Here is a 21727-nt window from a genome sequence, read left to right as displayed (position 1 = left end):
GACTGATGGATATATTGGCGAGGTGGGCGCACGGGCTGCTGTGGCGGCCAGTAGCTGCTTGGAGGCGCATATGTTGCAGCTACTTGCGGAGGTGAGGGAAAAGCGCTGGTAAGTCTGGGTTGAATAGATGCAGACGGAGGCCTTGGATTTGCGACAACGGCAGCGTAGGTAAGTGGAACAGGCGTAGGAGGCGGTTGATGAGCAAGTGGCACGGCGCTAGCGACTTGGTCTTGTATCACCTGACGGAGATCAGGAGACAAGGGTGACTCCGACACCTGACTAGCGGGCAGAAGAGAGAGTTGGCGTGCCACTTCTTCTTGTTCAAATTGCTATGATTTGGTCGAAGATTGCTGAACTGGAAGAAGTAGCACTGACATCGTCGCTCAGAGCTGAAAGTGCGACGTCCGGAGCGGAAGCGCGGCGCGTAAAAAGCCGTTGTTTGCGTAGCTCTTCATATAGCTCTGGCAAAACGAGGTGAGGTCGTTGACCGTCTGAGGATTCTTTGCCAAGAGCATTTGGAAGGCGTTATCGTCTATGCCTTTTAATATGTTCTTAATTTTGTCATCTTCGGACATATCTGGGTTGATACGCCGGCAAATGTCAACTACATCTTCAATGTAGCAGGTAAAGCTTTCGCCCTTTTGTTGGGCACGACAGCGAAGCTGTTGTTCAGCCCGAAGTTTACGCACAGCAGGGCGACCGAATACTTCTTGAAGTTTCGTTCTGAATGCTGTCCAGGTAGAAAAGTCAGCCTCGTGGTTGCGGAACCAAAGATGGGCGACCCCGGACATAACGGTACGTAACCAAGCTTGTCAGCGTCATTACATTTGTTGTGGGTACTCACGCGGTCGTACGATGACAGCCAGTTCTCTACGTCATGATCGTCAGTGCCATTGAATACGGGAGGATCCCGTTGGCGTGGCGCACCAGGACAGACGACCGAAGGCGGTGCCGGGGGTGGATCGGTAGGACGAGTCTCCTCAGGCATGGGAGATGTGACAGGGATTGTCCGGCTGCGGAGATCCAGGTTTGCAACAGAACCAGCACCTTCCACCAAATGTTACGAATCACTTGGGGAAGTCAGCGTTCGCGACTAGCACGATAAAGCAGCGAGAGGTAGCACAGCCGACGTCTTTCGGTTTTGTAAAGGCACGGTTTCCTAAAAATCAAGGACCTGGAAAGCTTCTTCCGCCCATCCACGCTTCGGAAAGGGAGCAGAGCGAAGTACGTGTACAATGTAAAAGAAGTTTCAGGTGTTATTTCGGCGCGCTGCAACTCGCAAGTACGTACAGCGAGCATCGTACAACGTCGAGTTCGAGGCAAGCACTCCGACGTCCGTTCTCTAGCGCCTAAATGTGTTAAATTTGGGTACGTACATAATGTCAAAGCGATGAAGTACATATATGATTAAGTCAGGTAACTATGTAGCTTACGGTCAGTGGTACAAAGCTCGCTTTATCAGGGGCGGACGGCCCTGGCGACCTTCGCCTTTTCAGTTGCGTTCTCGCTTCAGCTCTCGCTTCCTGGGCGTTCGAGCGTGTTATCGCGCATCTTCGAATGTTTTCTTCACGGTTGTCTTCCGTTTGTATTTACTGCAAATGGAGATACGTGCGTGTCCGCTTTCGCGGGATACAACCGAAGGCAAAACAAACCAGCAGACGCTTAAAACAACACACGCGCACAAATTAATGTAAAGAAACGCGACATTTTTTTTTTTCTAAACACGTGCGTTACTTCGCAATTACTCATCCAGTGCTCCCACAGCAACTTTATTGCTCAGATTACAAAAAGAAAAGAAAAACGCTGTCAAGAGGGCTCAGTGCATTGCGAAACGTGCTCGTTGTATCGAAAAAGCCGAAACTAGAAATAAGCTCGCGATATCACAATTCCCTAGAACATGATTTTGAATTCATAAAGGAACCAAAATGTTTGGTTAAATTGACCTGCCAAATCTCTCCGTTACACTTGCTGAGTAAAGTGGAGGCGGACGTGTGTAAACAGGTAGAAACATCGATGGCACATACGCAGGATGGTTCACAACTTTGTTTATTCTGTTGCCAACGAAGAGGCGGCTGCAGATTCCTCAGTTTTCGCTTGGTTTCCATAGTCCCCCGTGAGGGCTACGCAACACAATTACAGCAGAACAACATTATCACACTTTCTCATGTGAGCGGCTGTGTTGTGGAGAATGCGAGTAATTCGCTTACCTAACACGCGAACGGCCCGTATCTAGCGCTCTCTCCTTTCTCCTTCATACGACCGCGATGGAAATCGGTAAAACTGAACGTTGTTATTCAGTCCTTCACGTTCACGGCAATTTACAACGCAACAGTAACGTCGATTGCGGCGTTTCTTCGTAGCGCGCGGAGCTGTCGCGGTTGCCGTCGTGCTCGCCATCGCCATAGAAGGAGTGAGCCAACAAGAACTTTACGGCAGTTCGGCGGCACGTCCGACTAGCGGAGAAATTCCTGTCATTCTGGCTGTTAAATGCGCAAAACATTCGCAATATGAACCAAAATTAAGTTAAATCGTTGTTTCGCACTCGCTAGCTGCTTAGGCAACTTAGCAAGGGAGTCGGACTTTGCACTACTCAATTATTACCTCTTCGCACCGACAGGTGGCGCTACGCGTCTTGCAAAACTCCAGTCGAGCACGACACAAGGCTTATCTCTCTCGTCGTTCTCTCTCACAAACACATCCCCACTGCTCCTTATTTCACAGTACAATGTGTGTGTGTGTGTGTGTGTGTGTGTGTGCGTGTGCGTGTGCGTGCGTGTGCCAGTGTAAAACTCAGCGCAACATAATCATGAACGTACACCAACTAGCCATTTCATTGCTTTACTTAGGGCGCATGTTTGTGGAATTGAAGCCCAGGAGAAGTGACGCATGTATGCATAGAAAGAAAAAAAAAAAAAAAAAAAAAACCACGACTAGCACTACTTTCGAGATATCTGTCCCTAAAATCTGATTTTAAAATGTTTCGGCGCTTCAGTTAACTGCAGGAGCGTACGCATTTGGGCTGGTTGGGTTCAAGACTTGAGCAGAAACTGCGCTGAAAGCAAACGAAAATCGGGACGTTCGAAAGGGACCAGCTGACGACGGCGGGTATAGTGCATGAAGAGCGCTAAAGCAGACGAGGACCAAGTGACGTCAGGGCCGTCACCAGGGGGAGGGTTAATGGCTTTCGACACCCCCAGAATTATTGCTGCGGCGATATGCTGTGTATATGTCAAAATATACTTATATATGTTTATTGTATTACTGTCAACGACGTGCGTGAATGATTCGCATAAGCATCAATTACAGGGGAACAGGGGTGCTCTCGCCCCTCCCCGAGGCCGCAAACCTTGGGCAGCTACAAGGAGATTACAACCTTGCAAATTACAATTAATGTTACATCATTATCATCATCGACCTATATTTGTGTCCACTGCAGGACGAAGGCCTCTCCCTGCGATCTCCGGCTACCCCTCTGTCTTGTGCTAGCCGATTCCCAATTTCTACCTGCATATGCAAATTTCCTAATTTCATCACCCCCCCTAGTTTTCTCTCGTCCTCGACTGTTAATGTTACAAGGAGGCTCTTTTTTGCACAAAGGAATGAAGCATGTGTAAATAAACTTCAAAATTTTTATCACTATAACAATGAGCGATTTATTTTGTGCGCCTTCCTCCAATGCAAGATCAAGAAGGGGGCCGACAGATGGAGTAGCACACTGTGGTATGAAAGGTGCCTACGGCAGAAAGGTCACGCCTACGTTTTGATAGGGAGTGTCCTATCATCGTCAAAGGCGGCCTTGTCATCGTCTGCAGGTTAGTTTTAACAGGTTAGTTTAGGGTGACATCACGTGCGGTCGTTGTCGGCTGGCTGTCGGCGACAACGACCGCTGTCGTCCTTTCTACAGTGAGGCACCTTGTAACTTTTATTCCTAAATGAAACAGTTCGTTCGGCCTCCACACGACCTCCCGCCTCGGGTAAATAGGAACGCTGCATCCCTGTCGGTGTGTGTACCTTATTTAGCCCTCGACTGCTTTAGCGCTGTTTCTCCAACATGGACATTCATCCACTATAAGATTCCCTGCTAGCTCTGCAGCATATCAGTTAAAGTTACTCGGTGGATACGGCTGTGTGGAATGGGCGTATCTACAAAGGTGAAGCATGTACAAAAATTGTTTGCGGACAGGCTTAGCGTGTGTGGCACCCGCGATAACGGATAAATTCACCACAGCGGGGATCGACGTGTCTGAAAACGCAAGTGCTTGTTGCGATAACACGTGGCGCAGTTTGCCCAAAGTGCGCGGTACTCTTATTGCATTGACAGGTGACATTTCGCTGATAATTGTTTGCCTCGGAAGACACAAACATCACGAAGGCATTTTCGCGTCTTATTTTTCGGAGAGCCGCGCGTTGTACGAACGTTTGCACCAGCGTGTTACTGGAGATCGTTGCGCCGCATCATGTATTGACCAGCGATGCCAGTTTTAAGATCCCTAGACTTTATATATATATATATATATATATATATATATATATATATATATATAGAGGCAACTTATGCAACTTCCCGGGAACGTCTCCGTTATGCTATAAAACTAGATAATGGGAAGTAAATCGGAGAACTCTGCACATTACAGGATGCCCGCAAATCCTAAAGGCACGCTTAGCGGCACTAAAACTATTTATACTGCACTGTAGTTCAGCAGAGTTCAGCATTTATTAGACCTCGACTGGACATTTCTGCACGCGCCGCCTGTATACCGCGCCAAATGGTCGTCGAGATGCTCACGTGGGTAAAATAAAAAGAAAACTACACAAATGGCGGTTTCTTGCCATCGCCTTGCTACATGTAAAATCATTGCGGTATATGTCCGTTATCTAGACTCTCTGCGGACCTCTCCGCCTTTCCCTAAGCTGCATGCGGGCGGCTTGGAATGGGCGCTGAAGGCCTTTTCCGCTCACCTTCTCGCTGTCAGAATTTGCCTGCACGCGCCTGCTTTGCATATTCGCGCACGCCGCCAGCAGGTATCTGAGTCGGCGGCCACGCGTGCTGTCTGCCGCCGTCGTTGGACAGTACTTCCGTGCTGCAGTGTACGCAATAAGACGACGGCGGTATCGCAACGACAATCACGACTGCGTTGGCACGCCGCCGCGGTTTCACTTAGGATACGGTTTTGACTCGCCTATCCTATATAAGGAAATGATGTGTGTGTCGCGGCATAAAGACCACGCTGCACATACGCAACAGCCGAACAGAGGAAACCCTGTTTTGAGTCGAGGGCTGTCTTGAAGCCCTCAAGACTGAAGAGATAAAAGGGCTCGTACCGAGAATGATAAATTATTCAACGGTGACCAAGTGCCGCGGTAACCTCGCAGCTATAAGTTCAGCTGTGCGGGGATCGCCGTTCCTGCATCCGACGAGTGCGTAAAGGTGCGCAAACACGTGTCCCGAAATCTTGACGTCTATACTCTGACGGTTCCAATATTTCCTGCTAATAAACTATTTTCTTAACTATGTAATCCACGTGCGCTAGGCCTATACGCGTTGTTTCAGCGAACACTTTGAAATTTTTTAAAAGGTTGCCTGTGGCAGATAGCACAATCCTAAGTTCATGAGCTGGTCTACTCGAAGAGGCGGACATTACTTGCACAAAAAAAATTGAAATGCTTAATCGAATTGTTAACAAAAATTAATTGCAACAATTGACTGTTAAACTAATTACCTTATGGCCCATATTGCAATTTACAAATTCTAGCCCTGGAGTTCGCAAGGCGAGGATCCACTTCGAACGAATTCTGAGGGTGACACCAGTTTCGAGATACTAATTCCTGAAATTTGCGGAGAAATGCATTGGCGTTCCAGTTACTTTCTTAACAAAACGTCGTTTTATGCATTGAAGCACGAACGTAACTGGAACGCCAATGCATTTCTCCTCAAATTTTGGGAATTAGTCTCTCGGAACTGGTGTCGCTCTCAGAATTCGTTCCAAGTGGATCCGCCTTACGAACTCCATGGCTAAAATTTGTAAATTGCAATATGAGCCATAAGGTAATTGTTGAATTTCTGCTAATGATTCGACTATGCATTTCAATTTGTTTGTGCAAGTAATGTGCGGCTCTTCGAGTAGACCAACCAGCTTATGAACTTATAATTGTGCTATCTGCCACAGGCAACTTAAAAAAAATGTTTGAAAGTGTTCGCTGAAACACTCTGTATGTATTTCCACCGTCGGTGACCGCGATCGCTATGCAAGCCGTTTCTTCTCGCTCGACGCGGCCATTCCTTTAGACTCTGCGGTCTTAAACTTGGTGGATCTTTTAATTTTCCTCGTTAGCACTCTGTACGCTTCTAGTGTCAAGTATAAGTTCGAGAAAGATGTCAGTCTGAGACCTACGCGCACAACCGCGGATGTGTCACCACGGATCCACACCGGAGCCCGATGGCGCGCATTGCACATTGGCGCTGGCAGTCACGGAAGTAGGCATCCAGCTCGCAGCACTGGAGCGTGGTAATCGAATAGCGTCGAGAGCGCCCAGGAAGGAAAGACCCCCGTCAACCTGAAATAACGGTACCTTTTAAGGAGCGCCGCCGCGCAACCGTGGGCGAGAGAGGAGCGCGCGCGGAGACGTCGTCGGCGGCGACGTCCGTCTCTGCCGCGGCGGTGTGTGCTCGCCCCCGCCGGCCACGGATCCGATCCCTGGAATCCGCCACGCTTGCACGGGCGTCGAAGAGCGGTCCGCTCCCGATCGGCTCGGACGCCGTTCGAAAGGGATACACCGCACGTGGACGGTGTGCTGCAACCCGCGTAGGTGAGGGCGGCGGGGGGTGGCGAGCAAGCCGCATGGATCCGGGGCTCTATTTGAGGATCGCGGACCCCGTGTGGGCTAAACTTAGAGCGCCGCCCCTCCGCCTCGTCCGCGAAGGCGTCAAGAAGCGCGGAATACTCCCCCCCCACCCTCTCCCACTGGCGGAGGGCCGACGTCGCGCGTACAGCGCGGCGTGCGCGCTGTACTTTTCGAAAAACGCGCAACCGACGAACCGACCGATATCGACTCGATGTGCCTGGCCGCCTGCTGCCCCGGCATCGGATGCCCGCCTCGTGCGCACGCTGGACGGGAAATTCCTTTTTATAGTCCCCAAATGTCGCCGGGAGCTGCCGAGTCAAGTAGCGGCGAGGGCCTTTGATACGAGTGGGACGCAGATAGGAGCGACCGGCGCAGCACGGTGGACTGGATACCGTCATGTGGAGCGGCGTGGCGTGGCGCTCCGCTAGAGTGTGACACGCCTGCACTTGGCGCTCGCGCTGATTCTCGACGAAGGGGTCGGAGCCCCGCCAGGCGATCGCGCCGGACGGTGGGTGATCCCGATGCAGCCGTTGGCATGGAGCACGGCGGAGCCCAGAGTGAGATGACATCCGCTGCTCGAGAGAACCCCGAGCGACTGGAAAAGACGCTGCACGGTGCGGACGCTCTCTCCTGATGAACCGCCGCCGAGACGCGCGCTGTAGTCATAACTGCGCACATCTTTGTACTACGACAGAAACTCGATCACTGCGCTTTACGACGGCGACGGAGGTGCGACCGCCTCGCTTAAATTTCGATAGGTGGCACATTCGAGTGCGGACTTCTTTGGCGAACGTCTGGTACGTCAACTACATCTACAGAGGAGGTGCGTGTGGACATCGGTGCTCGTGTGTGTAGCAGCGAAGACTGCTGTTCGGACACCCTACGTGGTGTTGTCAGTGCCCGACGGAAAATTGTAACAATTGTGCGGGAAAAAAAAAAAAAAAGGCCCGGTTTCCGTGTTAAGCTGACCGAACGGCGTCGGCGTAGTGCAGCAAGACGTCGTCAGCGCGCGGAGGTCTGACCAGGGGAACGACGATGGTCGGCGCCGCCGCTCAGCGCTATGTACTACGGTCCCCGCCTGCAGTCTAGCCTGAGCCGGCGGGCGTGGGCCTCGGCCGAAGTCGGCGCCGTCATCGACATGACGAGCGAGGACCTTGCCAACTCTTCGCCCAGCACGTCGGGCTACTCGACCCCGTGGTCGGCGTCGCTGCAGCGGTCTCAGGCGCGCCGCCGGCTCGACCACCTCGACGACCGTGGAGGCGCGGACGATGACGACGACGACGAGGACGACGAGGGCACGAGCACGCCCACTCCACGGCACCAGCCGGTGGCTGCGACGACGACGCACCAGCGACCCTCCGCCGGCGACGCCGCGGACTCATGGAGCAGCGGCGCCGACTGGAGGAGCAGGCCCCCGCGCCGGCGTCGTCCCGCGCGTAGTTCGGACCACGAGCGCGGCAGGTCTCCCTCGCACGCGCGCCCGCCCTGGGCCGAAGAGCGCCGCAGCCTGGACGCGTGCGACCCGCACTTGCTGGCCGTCATGGCGGCCGCCGCGCAGCCGTGGATCGCCGCCGCCGCCGCGTCCTCGCCTCCGCCCACCCCGTGCTGTTGCTCTCCGCCGCCGCCGCCGCCGCCGCCTCACCAAGTGCCGTACGCCCACGGCTGCTCCGCCGCTGCCGCACACGCGTGGGCCTCGCAGCAGCGCAGACGCGGATGCTGCTGCAGCGGCGGCGTCGCTGCCGCCAGTGTGAACTGGGCTCCGCAACTCTGCGGCCGCTGCTTTGCCGAGCCGCATCCGGCACCCCACGGCTCGCCCTGCCAGTCGTGGATCGGTGGTGGCCGTTGCAAGGTGCGTGTGGCGACTCGGCTTGACGTGTCACCTTGGTGACCTAGTGGCTGACACGTGACCCGTTCCGCGGGGCTGTACTAGCCGTACCACAGGTGTGGTGTGATACAAGCGCAATGCAAGTAGGCAGACCACGCACATCACGTATTGATCAGCTATAACTCTGTAATCATCTCTTGTGTTGGGTCTTGACTGCTTCATAGTCAAATCTGCATGGGCTCTGTCGTTCCGTCCGGTGTTAACATCCGATGGTACCAAAGCCCACGTGACCAAGTGATGACGTCACGTTCCTGGCACTGGACCTGCTGTGGCTCACACTGCGAAATCCCACGGTGAAGTAAAGGGAATGAAGGTGAATTAAAGTGTATTAATGTGGATTAAGTTTGGTACAAATTAGAGCAGGGCAGATTAAGGTAGATTAAGGTAGATTAAGGTTGGTACAATTTAAAGCAAGGTGGATTAAGGTGGAGTTTTCATTTAAGGTGATAACTTAGACAATTCCTCATGCTTTCGGCTTCAAATCATGTAAGAATACTTGAGTAACTGTCAACTTCTTTTTCCCACAGGATTTTGCATTTCTTTTCCTTTCGGCGGAGACACGCAGTAGCCAGATTTTATTGTTATAACAAATGATGTCGCATGGGAACATTAGAGTGACTGGTTTATTCTACCATAGAACGCGCAAAGGTTTACGGTGCCGCGGCTGCTTATTGTTGCATCCGAGTATTATTAAAACTGGTAATGTTAAAACCTGTTCGACTGTACTTCTTACTATCTAGTCAAAATGTTGAGATGTCTGTCCCATCTTTTTTTTTTTTGTGGAACCCGGTTATAACAATAGAATTTTCTTGCCACTTGAACAAACATTGTTAAGAATGGGGTCGGCTATGATAAGCTCAGAATTGTAATGCTAACCTCCAGCATACACATGCATCATGTGGGGCGTCACTTGTGAACATGGCGGATCTAACTTATGTTTGCTGCACTGGATTTGCTGGAGAATTAAATACATTGCTGCGCTCATAAAGGCTTGACACACTCGTGACTGACAAAAAGAAATACAATTTAAGGAGTGAGGATTGAGAAAATCACTGCGCGAGTGCTTTCCTTTATGTGCTCTTTTAAAGCAGAGCTTTCTTTGCCTCTTCCTTCGACTTTTATACTACTGCTGCTGTCTTGTACACAGCGTTGGGAGGTGGTTCAGGACATGCATATGCATGACAAGAGTGTGGCAGAGAGGAAAGGCGGCGCGAGAAACTAGCTTGAACCTTTGCATCGCGTTGCATGTGCACAATGCCCTCTGGAGCTCCCTGTGTGTCGCCACACTACCCTCTTGATCACTTTAATTATCCGTGACCCCCCCCCCATAAAAGCATTGCAGAAACTGCAGTGCTTACCTTTATACTTGCATGCAGCCGTCCAGAGGGGAAGTATTTGGAATGGTAGAGAGGAGGCAGAGAATGGGTAGACTGGTAGAACCGACACAGCCACAAAACGAGTGAATGACAGCCTTGCCACTCATCGCTCGAAGTTTACATACATGAGGGAAGGCGGGACAGGGAAAAGACGACATGAGAAGGCGAGGAAACGTTACTAGACGAGACAGCGGTTGCGGACAAACTGGTTAAATTTAAGTTCAAGGTATGGTTCGGTACGTTTCTGCCGTTTCTGAAAAATAAACACCATGTAAATTTGTCAAGTGGACAACTGACGCACTGCGTGCAGACTCAAAGCAGCATTAAAGGGATACGGACACAAAAGTTGTCGGGTGGTTTTTTGTGTCGAAACAAAAGTTGAACTGTTGAAAATGACGAATACAACACGCTGCTTTGAAAAAAAAAACCCGAGAAACATCTTTTTTTTCTTGCGATTTTTCTGTTGCACCTTGCCTCCAAGCGGCCGCCGGCAGAAGCTGAAATTTGACGTCATAACACCCACCCGCGCACGCGGCCAAGGTCGGTCACAGCCGTCGCAGTGTTTCGGGGGGTGTCGGTCCCTTGCAGCGTTTGTTTAACCCCTTTCGGCGATCTTCGCACGTGATCCGTCTGAAACATTATCCTCGTCAGTGCTCCACGCAGGTGGTGCGTCTTACATGCGCCTTTCCGCGGTCTTCGCTCAGTATTGACGCGTTCGTCGCGGCGGAAGGAAATGCCCAGACATTGCTGTTATAACAGCATCGTCGGTCGTGACACGCCGTCGCACATGTTTCCCAGTGACGAGAAGGTGCGTAAACTTTGGATACCTGCCTGTCAGCCATCATGCCCAGCCTGGGGACCTCTAAAAAGTGACTTCATTTGCGCGGACCACTTCGTCGACAATGTGACCAGCCCGGCTGTGCTGAAAAGCGTCGGCATGCCGCTCAAAAGGCAATGCCTAAAGCCTGACACTGCCATTGGTCTTCTCATGAAAACGCAAGGCAGAAATGATCTGCAGCTCATTTGAAAAGAGGAGGCGAAAAGATGTCGGTACTGTTTTCGTTCACTTGCAGCCTTCTTGAGCACTGCGAGGGCGAAGCTGGGGCGAGATGCCCGAGGCTGGGCACGAAGGCAGTAATGTCTTTAAAAATGTTGGCAAAGCATAGTAAAACAATACAAGGCTAGCGAGCGCGACTCACGAGATCAGTCCTACATGGCAGCGGGGCAGACACACACACAGCTCTGCTTCTCCACAGGCTAAAAGCAGGAAAAACTGGGGAGAACGCCAGCCAGGTGGTGCCATCTGTCGGCTGGCTGGCAAAGTGGACGTGAGAGTCTCGGAGGTACTAATACCTCACAGCAGTTGCTCACGCTGACAACATAAACTACTATTGAGTCATCCACGCAGTGCCGAAGTTCCCTGCAGCTGCCTCGCCTGCGTGCACTCTTGAAAAAGCAAGTTACAGAGGAAATGACAAATAATTCTTGCACAAGTGTCTGGTGCAGAGCGAAATCTTCGCGCTACGGTTCGCGAAAACCTGACCGGCACTTCCACGGCTGCCTGCTCTTCTTCGTCGCTTGACACGGAAGGCTCGTAACCGTAAGCGGTAATATTTCTTGCCAAGTTGGAATGGTCCTCGTCTTCAGACTTGTACTCATCGCTGGTAGAGGCACCAGAACTCGAATCCATGCTCGCGATGGCGGCTTCGGCGCGCTTCGAATGACCGCAGCCGGCCGGCTGGCTATCCGACGCGGGTGTTGTGACGTCACGCCTTCCAACTGCCACGGGTCGGGCGGCGAGGTGCGCACTCACAAAAACGCCAAAAATAAAGCCATTGGCTCAAAAATGAGCTAAGTGACTACTTCTTTTCGGTGTAATCACACACTGAGGATTGCATTTGCAGTATTTTCGTAAAATTTTCAGATTTTGTGCCCCTATCCCTTTAAGCACTGTAGCGACTAGGCGACACTTGGAAAGGGGTTGCACGTCAAATCAACACTTCTGTGCCTGCCGTGGTAACATTGTGGCTATGGCATTGCTCAAGGTCACTGGTTTGATCCTGACCTCGGGAGCCCCATTCGGCGTGGGTAAACTACAAAAACACTCGTGTGCTTAGATTTAGGTGCTCGTTAAAGAACCCCAGGGGGTATAAATTAATCTGTAGTCTGCCACTCCGGCGTGCCTCATAATTCAGTTGTGGTTTTGGCACGTACAGCCCCATAATTCAATAAAAGTTTAACACTTCTGCCACGATGTGATGTGCCATGTGAGGCAATGAGCATGCAAACCTTCTCGGAAATTATGAACAGCACAACAATGCCTGAAGCAAAGACGTCTCGCTGTGTGTTCTGTGTACTATGCAGACAAACAGCAGTGGTGCATGCAAGGTAACATTTCCCATCAAGAAATCATTCTTGTTTTGCACTACACGCTGAAGAAATTAACCATTTGCCGTCAACATCACCGCTAATTATCATAAATCAAAGCAAACAGCACCGAGAACTTTGCCTACGTTGATTCCCATAGCGCGTGGGATCTGCATAATTATTTAAATTATGAATTATAATTTGAGTTACAAATGAACTCATAACTCATTTCAATGCCTATTATTTGCCAATGGGCTTTACAGTGAGAGAGGTAACACCACGTCAGCAGTAAATTGCACCCAAAACAACTCAGTTCACAGTTTCACACTTTTAGGCAGAGCAACTGATTAGTATTCAAGTACTCATAGCAGCGTCCACTTGAAATGAATGCTAAAGAATAGTTAAAAAAAATTTATATCTGCATCAGAAATTGTATCAGCTACTTTTCCATCAGTGATGCAGAATAAATGATGAAGCTACATCATGTTGAATTCTGGTGAGCCGTAGCTCTTGTGAGCAGAAGACCTCGCACAACGACGCACTGGTTGGTGATACCGCGTTGTGCAGCTTCAAAAGAAAAACTGAGGTAGCACTTTGTGTATTGACTTGACAGAGCTCGTGGCATTTGTGCTGACATGGGGACCTTGTGGTCAAAGTCACGCCTGTCTGTCATCACCTAATTGTAGCTTTTCCTTCTTTCTTTTTTTGCAGACTCCGGTATCGGGTGACTATGGTGATTTGCAGGACAAAGTGTCACACTTAGAAGCTGAGAAGGAAAACCTGGCGCTGCAGGTACATTTATCTCATTTTCTTCAATGTTTCCTGCATTCCGTAGGTTGCCAGTTACTGCAGAATACGGGCACACTTGTGCGTGAGAAACTTGATTACCACGCTGCACAGTTTTGCTCAAGGCCATGGCCAGTGGGCAGGTTGTGGGGTTCGAACACTTCCCAAAACATGTACTGTATAATACCGCGGAGGCACCCAGTTTCCCACAAATGCCCAGTATTAACATTTCCAAAACTTCAGAACTCCGAAAATTATATGTTAAGTGGCCACCCCCTCCAAAGCGCCAGTATCAGACGAAATATTCACCCCACTGCGGTCGCTACGAGACCGCTAGGGGCAATGATGGGGATATTCGCTTCTTGTGGTGGAAAGGGAAAGACCGATGGGAGGTGAAGAGAATGCAGAGTGACTATTCTGCGCCAACTCGGAAGAGTCATTTGCTGGGTTCAGGGAAGATGAGTAGGCGCTAGTGTACCCCATCATTTACCATTTGAAAATATATAAGCATGCTTTCTTCGATTCTGTAGCCACCGTAGCCCTGCCTCGCAGTTTTTCGATGGCCACCATCTTAGTTTTTGCTGCTACGACCGGACAAGCGCCCACATCTAGATTAACCCAATTTTCAGTGAAAGTGGGGTGGGCGCTTCTGCGGTATTTTACGGTATGTGTCGTTATTTGTGTACGTCAAAATATATATCTTTCAACTATTACATGACAGTGATGTACTTGATTCATGCGCAGCAATAACTGAATATTTAAAAATAGCCGCCCCTGTCACCGCTAAGCCCCTCTTGAAAATAATTACTGAGTATGGCCCTGCTTCCACTCATTTATTCAACGCAATTCATCAAAGTTGCCACTGCTTTCTAAAGTTTTCCTGACAGGACAACATTTTGTGCAGTGTTCTGGCTCATTATGATTTATCTATGAAATTGGTGAATTACTTCTCTTAGTGGATGTTTTTGGGGCCATTCACTGATCAGCGATCATGAATTAACTCATAATTTCTGCTGTGTGATGAATCTGTGATGACTGGTTAGTTTCGGGAAAGTCTTTTATGTGAGTTGCTGTGCTGGACGAATCCCGAATACGCTGGTTCCATATTTCCTGTTCATGACCTTTGCATGAAACTCTGTGCCGTGCAGGTGAGTGTGTTGAGTGACCAGCTGGAGCTGCAGAAGGACAAGATAGCCGAGCTGGAGGCATCCCTGCTCGACAAGAAGCTCCTGCTCGACCGCACCGAGCAGCTGCTCAAGCAGGTCAGGACTTGCACCAGAAAAGTGGGAGAGCACCTATCTTTGTTCGGTGTTTTTCTCTTTGTAGGAAGCACACCGTGACAGTTCTTTTATAGCAGTGGCTGTCATGGGTTTTTTTGTCTCTTGGCATGTCTGTAGCCCATGTGTAGGCCGCACCTCAAAACTGGCTGCCTTATACAACTGCTGCAGTTGCTCCGGGTATCTGCGTAGAAGTTGTCCGAATGTTCCTTTGACACTCATGGCAGTCGTAAAACAGTAACAGAAGTGGTAATTCTAGCACTAGCTTGTTTCTGTCAACCTAATAATCTCTGTTACTACTACAAAGACTGAGTTCTATGCTTGCTATTGTAAGCAGTATTGTCTCAGTAAAAGTGATCTCATAGTGGCACTAACAGCTAACTTCAATGTAATGGTACCCAAGAGTGATTTAAACAGAACTGTACTTTTGTGCATATCTCTTGTAAATAATGCAGTTCTACTACCTTGATCTAGAAGGGGGCACCAACACTTGTGTGCACTGTTTAAAGTCAGCTTGGAAAAAGCACTTACATAGTGCGGATGAACCAAAACCTCAGTGTCACTGTTAATAACAGAAGCTGCTTCCTCTCAGCTGCACTTGAGGTCACCTTTAGCAACAGGGTACGACAGCGAATAAGAATAATCCATTACAAAAGCTAAGCGGGGTAACAGCTACTGCTGCTAATCGTGGCTTCGAGGTGAGGCTTCAGTGAGCCTTTGTAAATTTTTTGTAAGAAAACAAGTAGTACAACACACTGTGGTAGGTTGGCAACAGTTGCATTCTCTGTGAGCACAGTACACAGATTGCGTATTGGTTTCATTCAGGTTACACTTGCTCAGTTCCTTCGTTACTGGGTGCCCATCACGTTGCTTGCTTTCGTGTTGTAGCTGCTCTGTAGCAAGTTGTGTGCAAATACTAAGACACAGCGCTGGCAGCTCACAAGTGGCCGCTCTGGCATGGGCTAAGCGCAGACATGTTGTGGAACTTTTCAGCTTGAAAGTTGTAGCAATGCTTGCTTTCCACTAGAAATTAGGGATTAATGTCTGTTTAAAATTAATTGGACGCTGATGTTCAGGCAGCAGGCATCTAACTGAAACACACTGTAGCACCTGATGTGCATGGAGAGGGAAAAACCAAATGGCAGTGCCTTGTCATGAAGCTCACATAGCACGCACCTTGCAAGTTAAGTTTTTCGGTGTGCAATGAGGCTGGGCCCATGATTCACGCTAAATAGGCTTTGCCAGAGGAGAGTTCCGCATGTGGCTGTAAGAGATGCGAAACTGCATTGCATTGAAGCATGGTACAAAAGCGTTTAGCTATTCAACTCTCATTTCGAATAAGCTGATTCCCGCTGTTTCCTATAGCGTTTAGTGACTTGCATATGACTCAATAGATGAAAGAAAAGCCCCAAATGTCCACACAAGAGGTGCTGGATTTTGTGTGCATTGGCACAACAGCTTGGCTCATTTATGACATGCTGTTGATGGTCTTCTATTGTGTAGGCTTTAAGAGGTAGTTAAGAGCCTGCATTATAAAAACCTCAACAAATTTAACAAATTTGACTGAAAGGCTCATGCTTTCTTCAAAATGAGCGCATCGTCTGCATGACATCATGTACAGGCCAGAAGCATGTAAACCACTGAACAAACCTTTCCTCCTATATCATTAGTCATTACAACTCATCACAGGGGTTGAGCAGGACAGGTATCTTGCGAAAATTGTGAGAGTGGTATAATTTTTACGATTTCGAAGGTTTCCAAAGATTTCCAAAAGTGGACCAAAAAGGGGCAAAATGAGAAATCACTTTTGAGAAATTATTTCTTGTGCATGTGCGTGTGTGTTTTGTGCACCAGCACAAAAGTTGCTGTGTGCTACTGCTTGGTCATGACTTGAGAGCACACTCTTCCTCCCCTGTTGCAGGAGATGATGCTGAAGAAGAAGATTGAGGCCGACCGGCTGGAGCTGCTGTCGGACATGCCTGCGCTCAAGCTCAAGGTCGTCACGGCCGAGCGCGAGAAGTCCGAACTCGAGAGCAAGATCAAGAAACTTGAGGTGAGGTTGCTTTCGCCACTGGGAAGCCATGCCACCGTGGAACATTACGAGATAAATTGTCACCTTTTCTCATTTCTAAACTTGTCCTACTGCAGGGCAGTTTGCCGAGCTAATGATGGCATAGCTGAAGCACTTATGAGCTCACTTATGTGCGTTTTAGGGCGTGCAATATGTTGGCATTGCTTTTGTGATGAAATCGTATGCAACAGCAAAGCACTACACAGTAGACTTCTGTTAATTTAATCGCGACTGAAGGTCCCGGCTCGTGCCTATACGTATCTATGGGACCAAGCTTTCGTTATTTCAATCCTGAAGTTAGCCTTCGCTGAATCATTCGAACTTGGCTGGTTATCAGGCACGTGTCCAAACCCCAACGGTGACCGCAGTGGTGTCTCGAAAAGTTTCAGCATCTGTCTTAGTCGAAAACGCCTATTTTTTGGTCTGCCCCAGGAAGATTTTAAACCGAAAACTTTAGCTCATAATGAATTCTTGCAGTATTTTTTCTCAAAGAAAATTGATACAAAAATTACATTGGTGGTGCAATCCTGATACCAAACCAAAACTGCATTCGCGGCTTCCGCAACATCCTACCATCAGAGTCGGCCTAGCCAGCGTCATTGCTGTCACAAAATGGCGACTATGAATAGCAACAGAACGAGTTGTCGCATAGCGTGACGACGATGACGAGCTGCTTTGTCGGATTATGAAAGCACATTCAAACAATAATTTATTTTACATGTTAAGCTAACAGCAACAAGCCACCTCACGTGTTTTGGGTGTGCCGGATAATCGCATGTGTAGCAGGACGAACTAGCGATGTGGTTGGTTTGTGATTGTTGCGGAGTCATTTGATAAATGCAGAATATGAAACGCTTTATGGACTGCACGGAGGACGACACATTGTTTGTTGTTCTTGATGGACAGCAATTAGTGTTTTCTGAGAGGGATGACGGTGAATATTAAACAAATGAATGTCCATTCTGAGAAGGTAAAGTCTGCTGGTTTAGTCTTTTTCTTATTGCCAGAATCGGAGCCATGCTGCGCTTTCCTTGCTAAAAGTCGAGTGTGTGTTTGGTATATACTTTGTTTAGGAGCTCTAATGTTATTTTGACATTATCTTTTTGCTTTGAACCCATAAAATGTGGGTGCACGTTTGATTCAGGGACGTGTTAGAATCAGGGCAAATACTGCCAAATGAATCAGTTGTGTGTTTTGGGGTGTTTTCAGCCTCTTGCTTATTTCAACCCACTGGATAATTAGACCAAATTTGTCAGTCCTGTCAGGGCTGTCAGGGTTGAATTAACGGAGCTTGACGTACAATGCTCATACCGTGGCTTTGTTTGAACAGTTACTTGCGCTGCTATTAGTTGGTCAAAAGTGCATTGTGGGGATGCTCTACTCTCTCGTGTCCCCTGGCATTCATCTTCTCCACATGACATTCGGCTTCCCTACTTGACAAGGGACATTCAGATTAAGAGCACAGCACTGACATGGGCAAACGCTATCGCTCGTATGTACTCGAGAGAGAGGGAGGGAAGGGGGTGGGGCAGTATTCTGTAAGAGTCTACCTAGTGGACTGTCCATTTTGGCCACCGCTGATTGGCTGGAGCTGTATGAGCGAGAAAAAGACAGGTGCCTCCAGCCTATCTTTTTCTTGCTCGAACCCACGCCCAGCCAATCAGCACTTCAGGAGCAGCTGAAATGAACAGTCCACTTGGTGGACACTTACAGACCCTCTAGTTACCAGTATCACAAACTTGTTGCAGTCCAGTAAAGTTTACTCTGTACACCTTTATGGTCTGTGGGGATGCGCGACTCTTTCGTGTCCCCTGATGTTGTTTTCCCCGCATGGCTCCCGTCTCCAGTAATTCGGCTTCGCCACGTAGCTTTACGGCGGTGGAGTTGCGGCACATTGCAAGAGATGGCGCGAGTGTCGCGCTGCTCACGCCACCTAACGGCGGGGTTACTTGGGTGCAAAAGGAAGAAGGCGCTCTCTCTTGACGTGGGGGTCGGTGAGCGATGTGGACGTTTCGTGCGTGCGCCGATCCACCTTCGCGAGACCGTCTCGCGAAGCTAGGAGCAGGACACCGGTATGGACGAACACGGATCGTTCGAACGCACCACCGTTCGCGTGACCGTACACTGTGAACGACTAGGCGATGGTGTCATAGCATGGGGCAAACATATTCGCTCGCTATCCGGTCGCGGTGAGTCGAACTTCCTTGATTTGTCACGCACCCATGTGAATGTTCTATGCATAGTAAATTCGGCTGGCGTGCATTAGTGTATGAAAGGTGCAATAAATACCCTTTGGATTGTTTGCACTACTGTGTTGTCATTCCTTTGTCCCTAGAGCACGTGAGAGATCCCACAGGTCATATAAGCAAATTTGATCCCTTAATATTGTCTATTGGAGGAACTTGTTGTTTATCGGCTAGTTGGCATTATTGTGTCTAAAGAGCAATAAGTGCCCTTTTTGTAAGTCTGCACTGCCATTGTTTCCCTTGTTCTCAAGAACTTTTCAACTTCACAGCATACCAGCAAATTACGGAGAAGATCTACTGACCGTAGACACCAGAATCATCTTGCTGCAAGGTAACGTCAAAGGAAGGAAAAGAGGGAGATAAGTAGGTGCACTGAAGGGGAAGCATTGTAGATGCCATCCAGTGCAATAAAACAAGACACAGGCCTGTAATGCTACCAGATCACATTGTGTCGGTGCTGTGACTTGCACATTCAAGTAGCAGGTGATAAGATTTTCACAGCAGTTGTCAGCAGATGCCTATAATTGTATTAGTTACTATTAGTTACTCCATGAAAGTTACAGAATGGATGCGGAAGAAAGGGAAAAGCATTTAAGGGGCTGTCGAGGATTTGGGGGTGCGATGGAAATTGGCAGCCACAGGATAGAAACAGCTGACGCAAGATGGGGAGGATTGGAGATTGATAGGAGAGGCTTTTGATGCGTATTGTACTGTGCTGTGCTGTAGGCTGATGATGATAGTGAGCAGATGACAAGATGCAGTATTTGTGTTGCTGTGAGAGGCTTTCGTGTGATGCTCTGTGTTGTGAGCCCAAGTATAGACGATGTCATTGTCAGCCAGGAACCATGGTTCAGAGCACAAGACCATTTAGGGCGCAGCTCTTAGGCGCCCGTTCCTGCGGCGAGCATCGGCGTTGTCACTCGTAAGCGAGCGAACAAACGCAGCGAAGGATGAAAGTGAAGGCAGAGCACAGCGCTGGATGAAAGACGCGAGGAGGAAAGCGGAGGAAGAGGGTGCAGCGGAACCATGAGGCAGCAAGCGGAGGCGGGTATTGCGAAAGCTTGAGAAGAAAAGCATAGTGCGGCGATGATGGCTGCGAGATGGCGCCTGAGTAGCGCGCTTCGTCTGGGAGGGGTCCGCCTGTGGTGGCTGCTGTCAATCGCACCCACGTGTAACCCACGCGCTGGCTCTTGCAATCTCCATGTTAGTGAGGCAGTCGCGTCACACTTCGCTCCGTTTGCAACTTGCTGCACAGGACAGATTGTCCATGCCAGCCAATATATCCTGAAATGAAAACATGTATAGAGCTGCGCTCTATTTTCGCATGGGAGTGTCGTAATTGTTGGCGAATTTTTTACTTTATGTTGCAAAATGGCCAAAGTCGGAGAGTTTACCAGGCCTGGGGAATAAGGTGGGTGGGCAATCAGTTAAATCTCACATTCAAGAATTGCTGCCATTGCAACCACTAAGCTGTGGGAGGGAACATTGACTCAGTTTCACAGGGCTCAACTTGTTGGCATTCCTGGATTCTTTTCTTGAATTTTATCCAGAAATTATTTCAGACAGGCAGTGTAATTGCCTCCTGCGATAATACGACCTCTTGTAAGGAGAGTTCAAGGATATGGTGTGCCAAGAACACTAGAAAGTGAAAAATTGCCATCCACCCGAGAGTAGAATGAAGCTAGAAAGGCAAGCTATACAGGTTTCTCAGAAAGAACCTTTGCAGTTCAAGGAAATAACCTTACTTGTCCACCAACCAAGCCCTGGACCAGTTCCTTTGTGCTAGCCAAGTGACTAGCAGATTGCAGAATAAAGACAAATTAATTGACAGCTCGACGAGCAGGGACGCTGAATATGGCAACTCAGTTCTTCACCTGCTGGTCCACCAGGGCAGACCAGTGGAAGAGGCCTTTTTCTCGTGATGCACCTAATCGGACTGATAATGGCAATGCATTTTGCAGACGGATGTGGTTCTGTTGCGTTCACACCTGGCCGAGCGGGAGGCGGAGCTCATCACCCGATGCGGCCGGATCCCACCTTCCCCCCACCATGGTTCAGTGTCCTCGGTTGCGGACAGCTTTCGGGGCACGCCCACAAAGCTAGGTGAGGCTGCACTTCGTATACCCCCGACTTTCAGTGATGGCCTGTATTGCATTGCAAGAGGTTTTAAAGCGAAAGCCATAGATGGCTCATGGGTCGAAAATTTGACCATCTGGTAAATTCAATGGCACCAAAATTGGTGGTGCCACCACTGATGGTTAAACCCACTACTTTGGTGTTAATTAAGGCACAGGTAATTAAGATACAATTAAGGCACTCTAACCCACAACCTTTCGTGGCAAAACAAGTAATAGGAAGTAACATTGCATTCGAATGAGAATGTGAAGTAACTTAATTAATGTCTCGTGAGCTTGCAGGTTTTCGCCTTCATGCTCTTTGGCGTAAGCTAAAGCGACTGTCAACTTTTTGTGTTTATTCTGCAGTCACATGCTAAGATTCATTTGGAAAACTTGACAAAGCATTCAGTATTTTTGCCTGCACTGCAGTGTGAGTGGTCTTTATTATGAAGTGGTTCAAGCAGATTGCAGTTACATTTTGGGTGCTACGGGCAAGCTATTGTTTGTGAGAAGTTCACTTTTGTGATTCCTGTGAATGATTTGCAATGCACCGACAGTGGGTGCTGTGAACAGTTCGCAGGAACAATTATTGCAGTATTGTGCCTGCCTATCAGTATGCTCTTTTTGCAAAATTTAGTTCCTGTGAATTACTCCATAGTTTGTGCACCCAGAGAAGCACTTCAGAGTGTTGAAAGGAGTCCATAGGGAACACTCTAGAAAGGCACCAGTGACAAGCTTCACATATTGACGGAGTTAGTG

The 21727-nt window shown here is 49.0% G+C and overlaps 1 protein-coding gene across 1 annotated transcript; it reads left to right on the top strand.

Annotated features, from left to right (window-relative positions):
- Window positions 1–6232: 6232 nt before the first annotated feature.
- On the top strand, window positions 6233–20997 carry LOC119434341 (uncharacterized; the record flags this gene model as incomplete). Its single annotated transcript, XM_037701508.2, has 5 exons — window positions 6233–8692; window positions 13183–13263; window positions 14406–14519; window positions 16456–16587; window positions 20813–20997. Coding segments are annotated over exons 1-5 (1301 nt in total), but the record flags the coding sequence as incomplete, so codon positions are not given.
- Between the last annotated feature and the right edge of the window lie 730 nt (window positions 20998–21727).

This window comes from Dermacentor silvarum, unplaced genomic scaffold, assembly GCF_013339745.2.
Source record: "Dermacentor silvarum isolate Dsil-2018 unplaced genomic scaffold, BIME_Dsil_1.4 Seq1010, whole genome shotgun sequence".
NCBI lineage: Eukaryota > Metazoa > Arthropoda > Arachnida > Ixodida > Ixodidae > Dermacentor > Dermacentor silvarum.
Note: the sequence above shows the minus strand (reverse complement) of the source record. Positions and strands in the feature narration are given on the sequence as shown.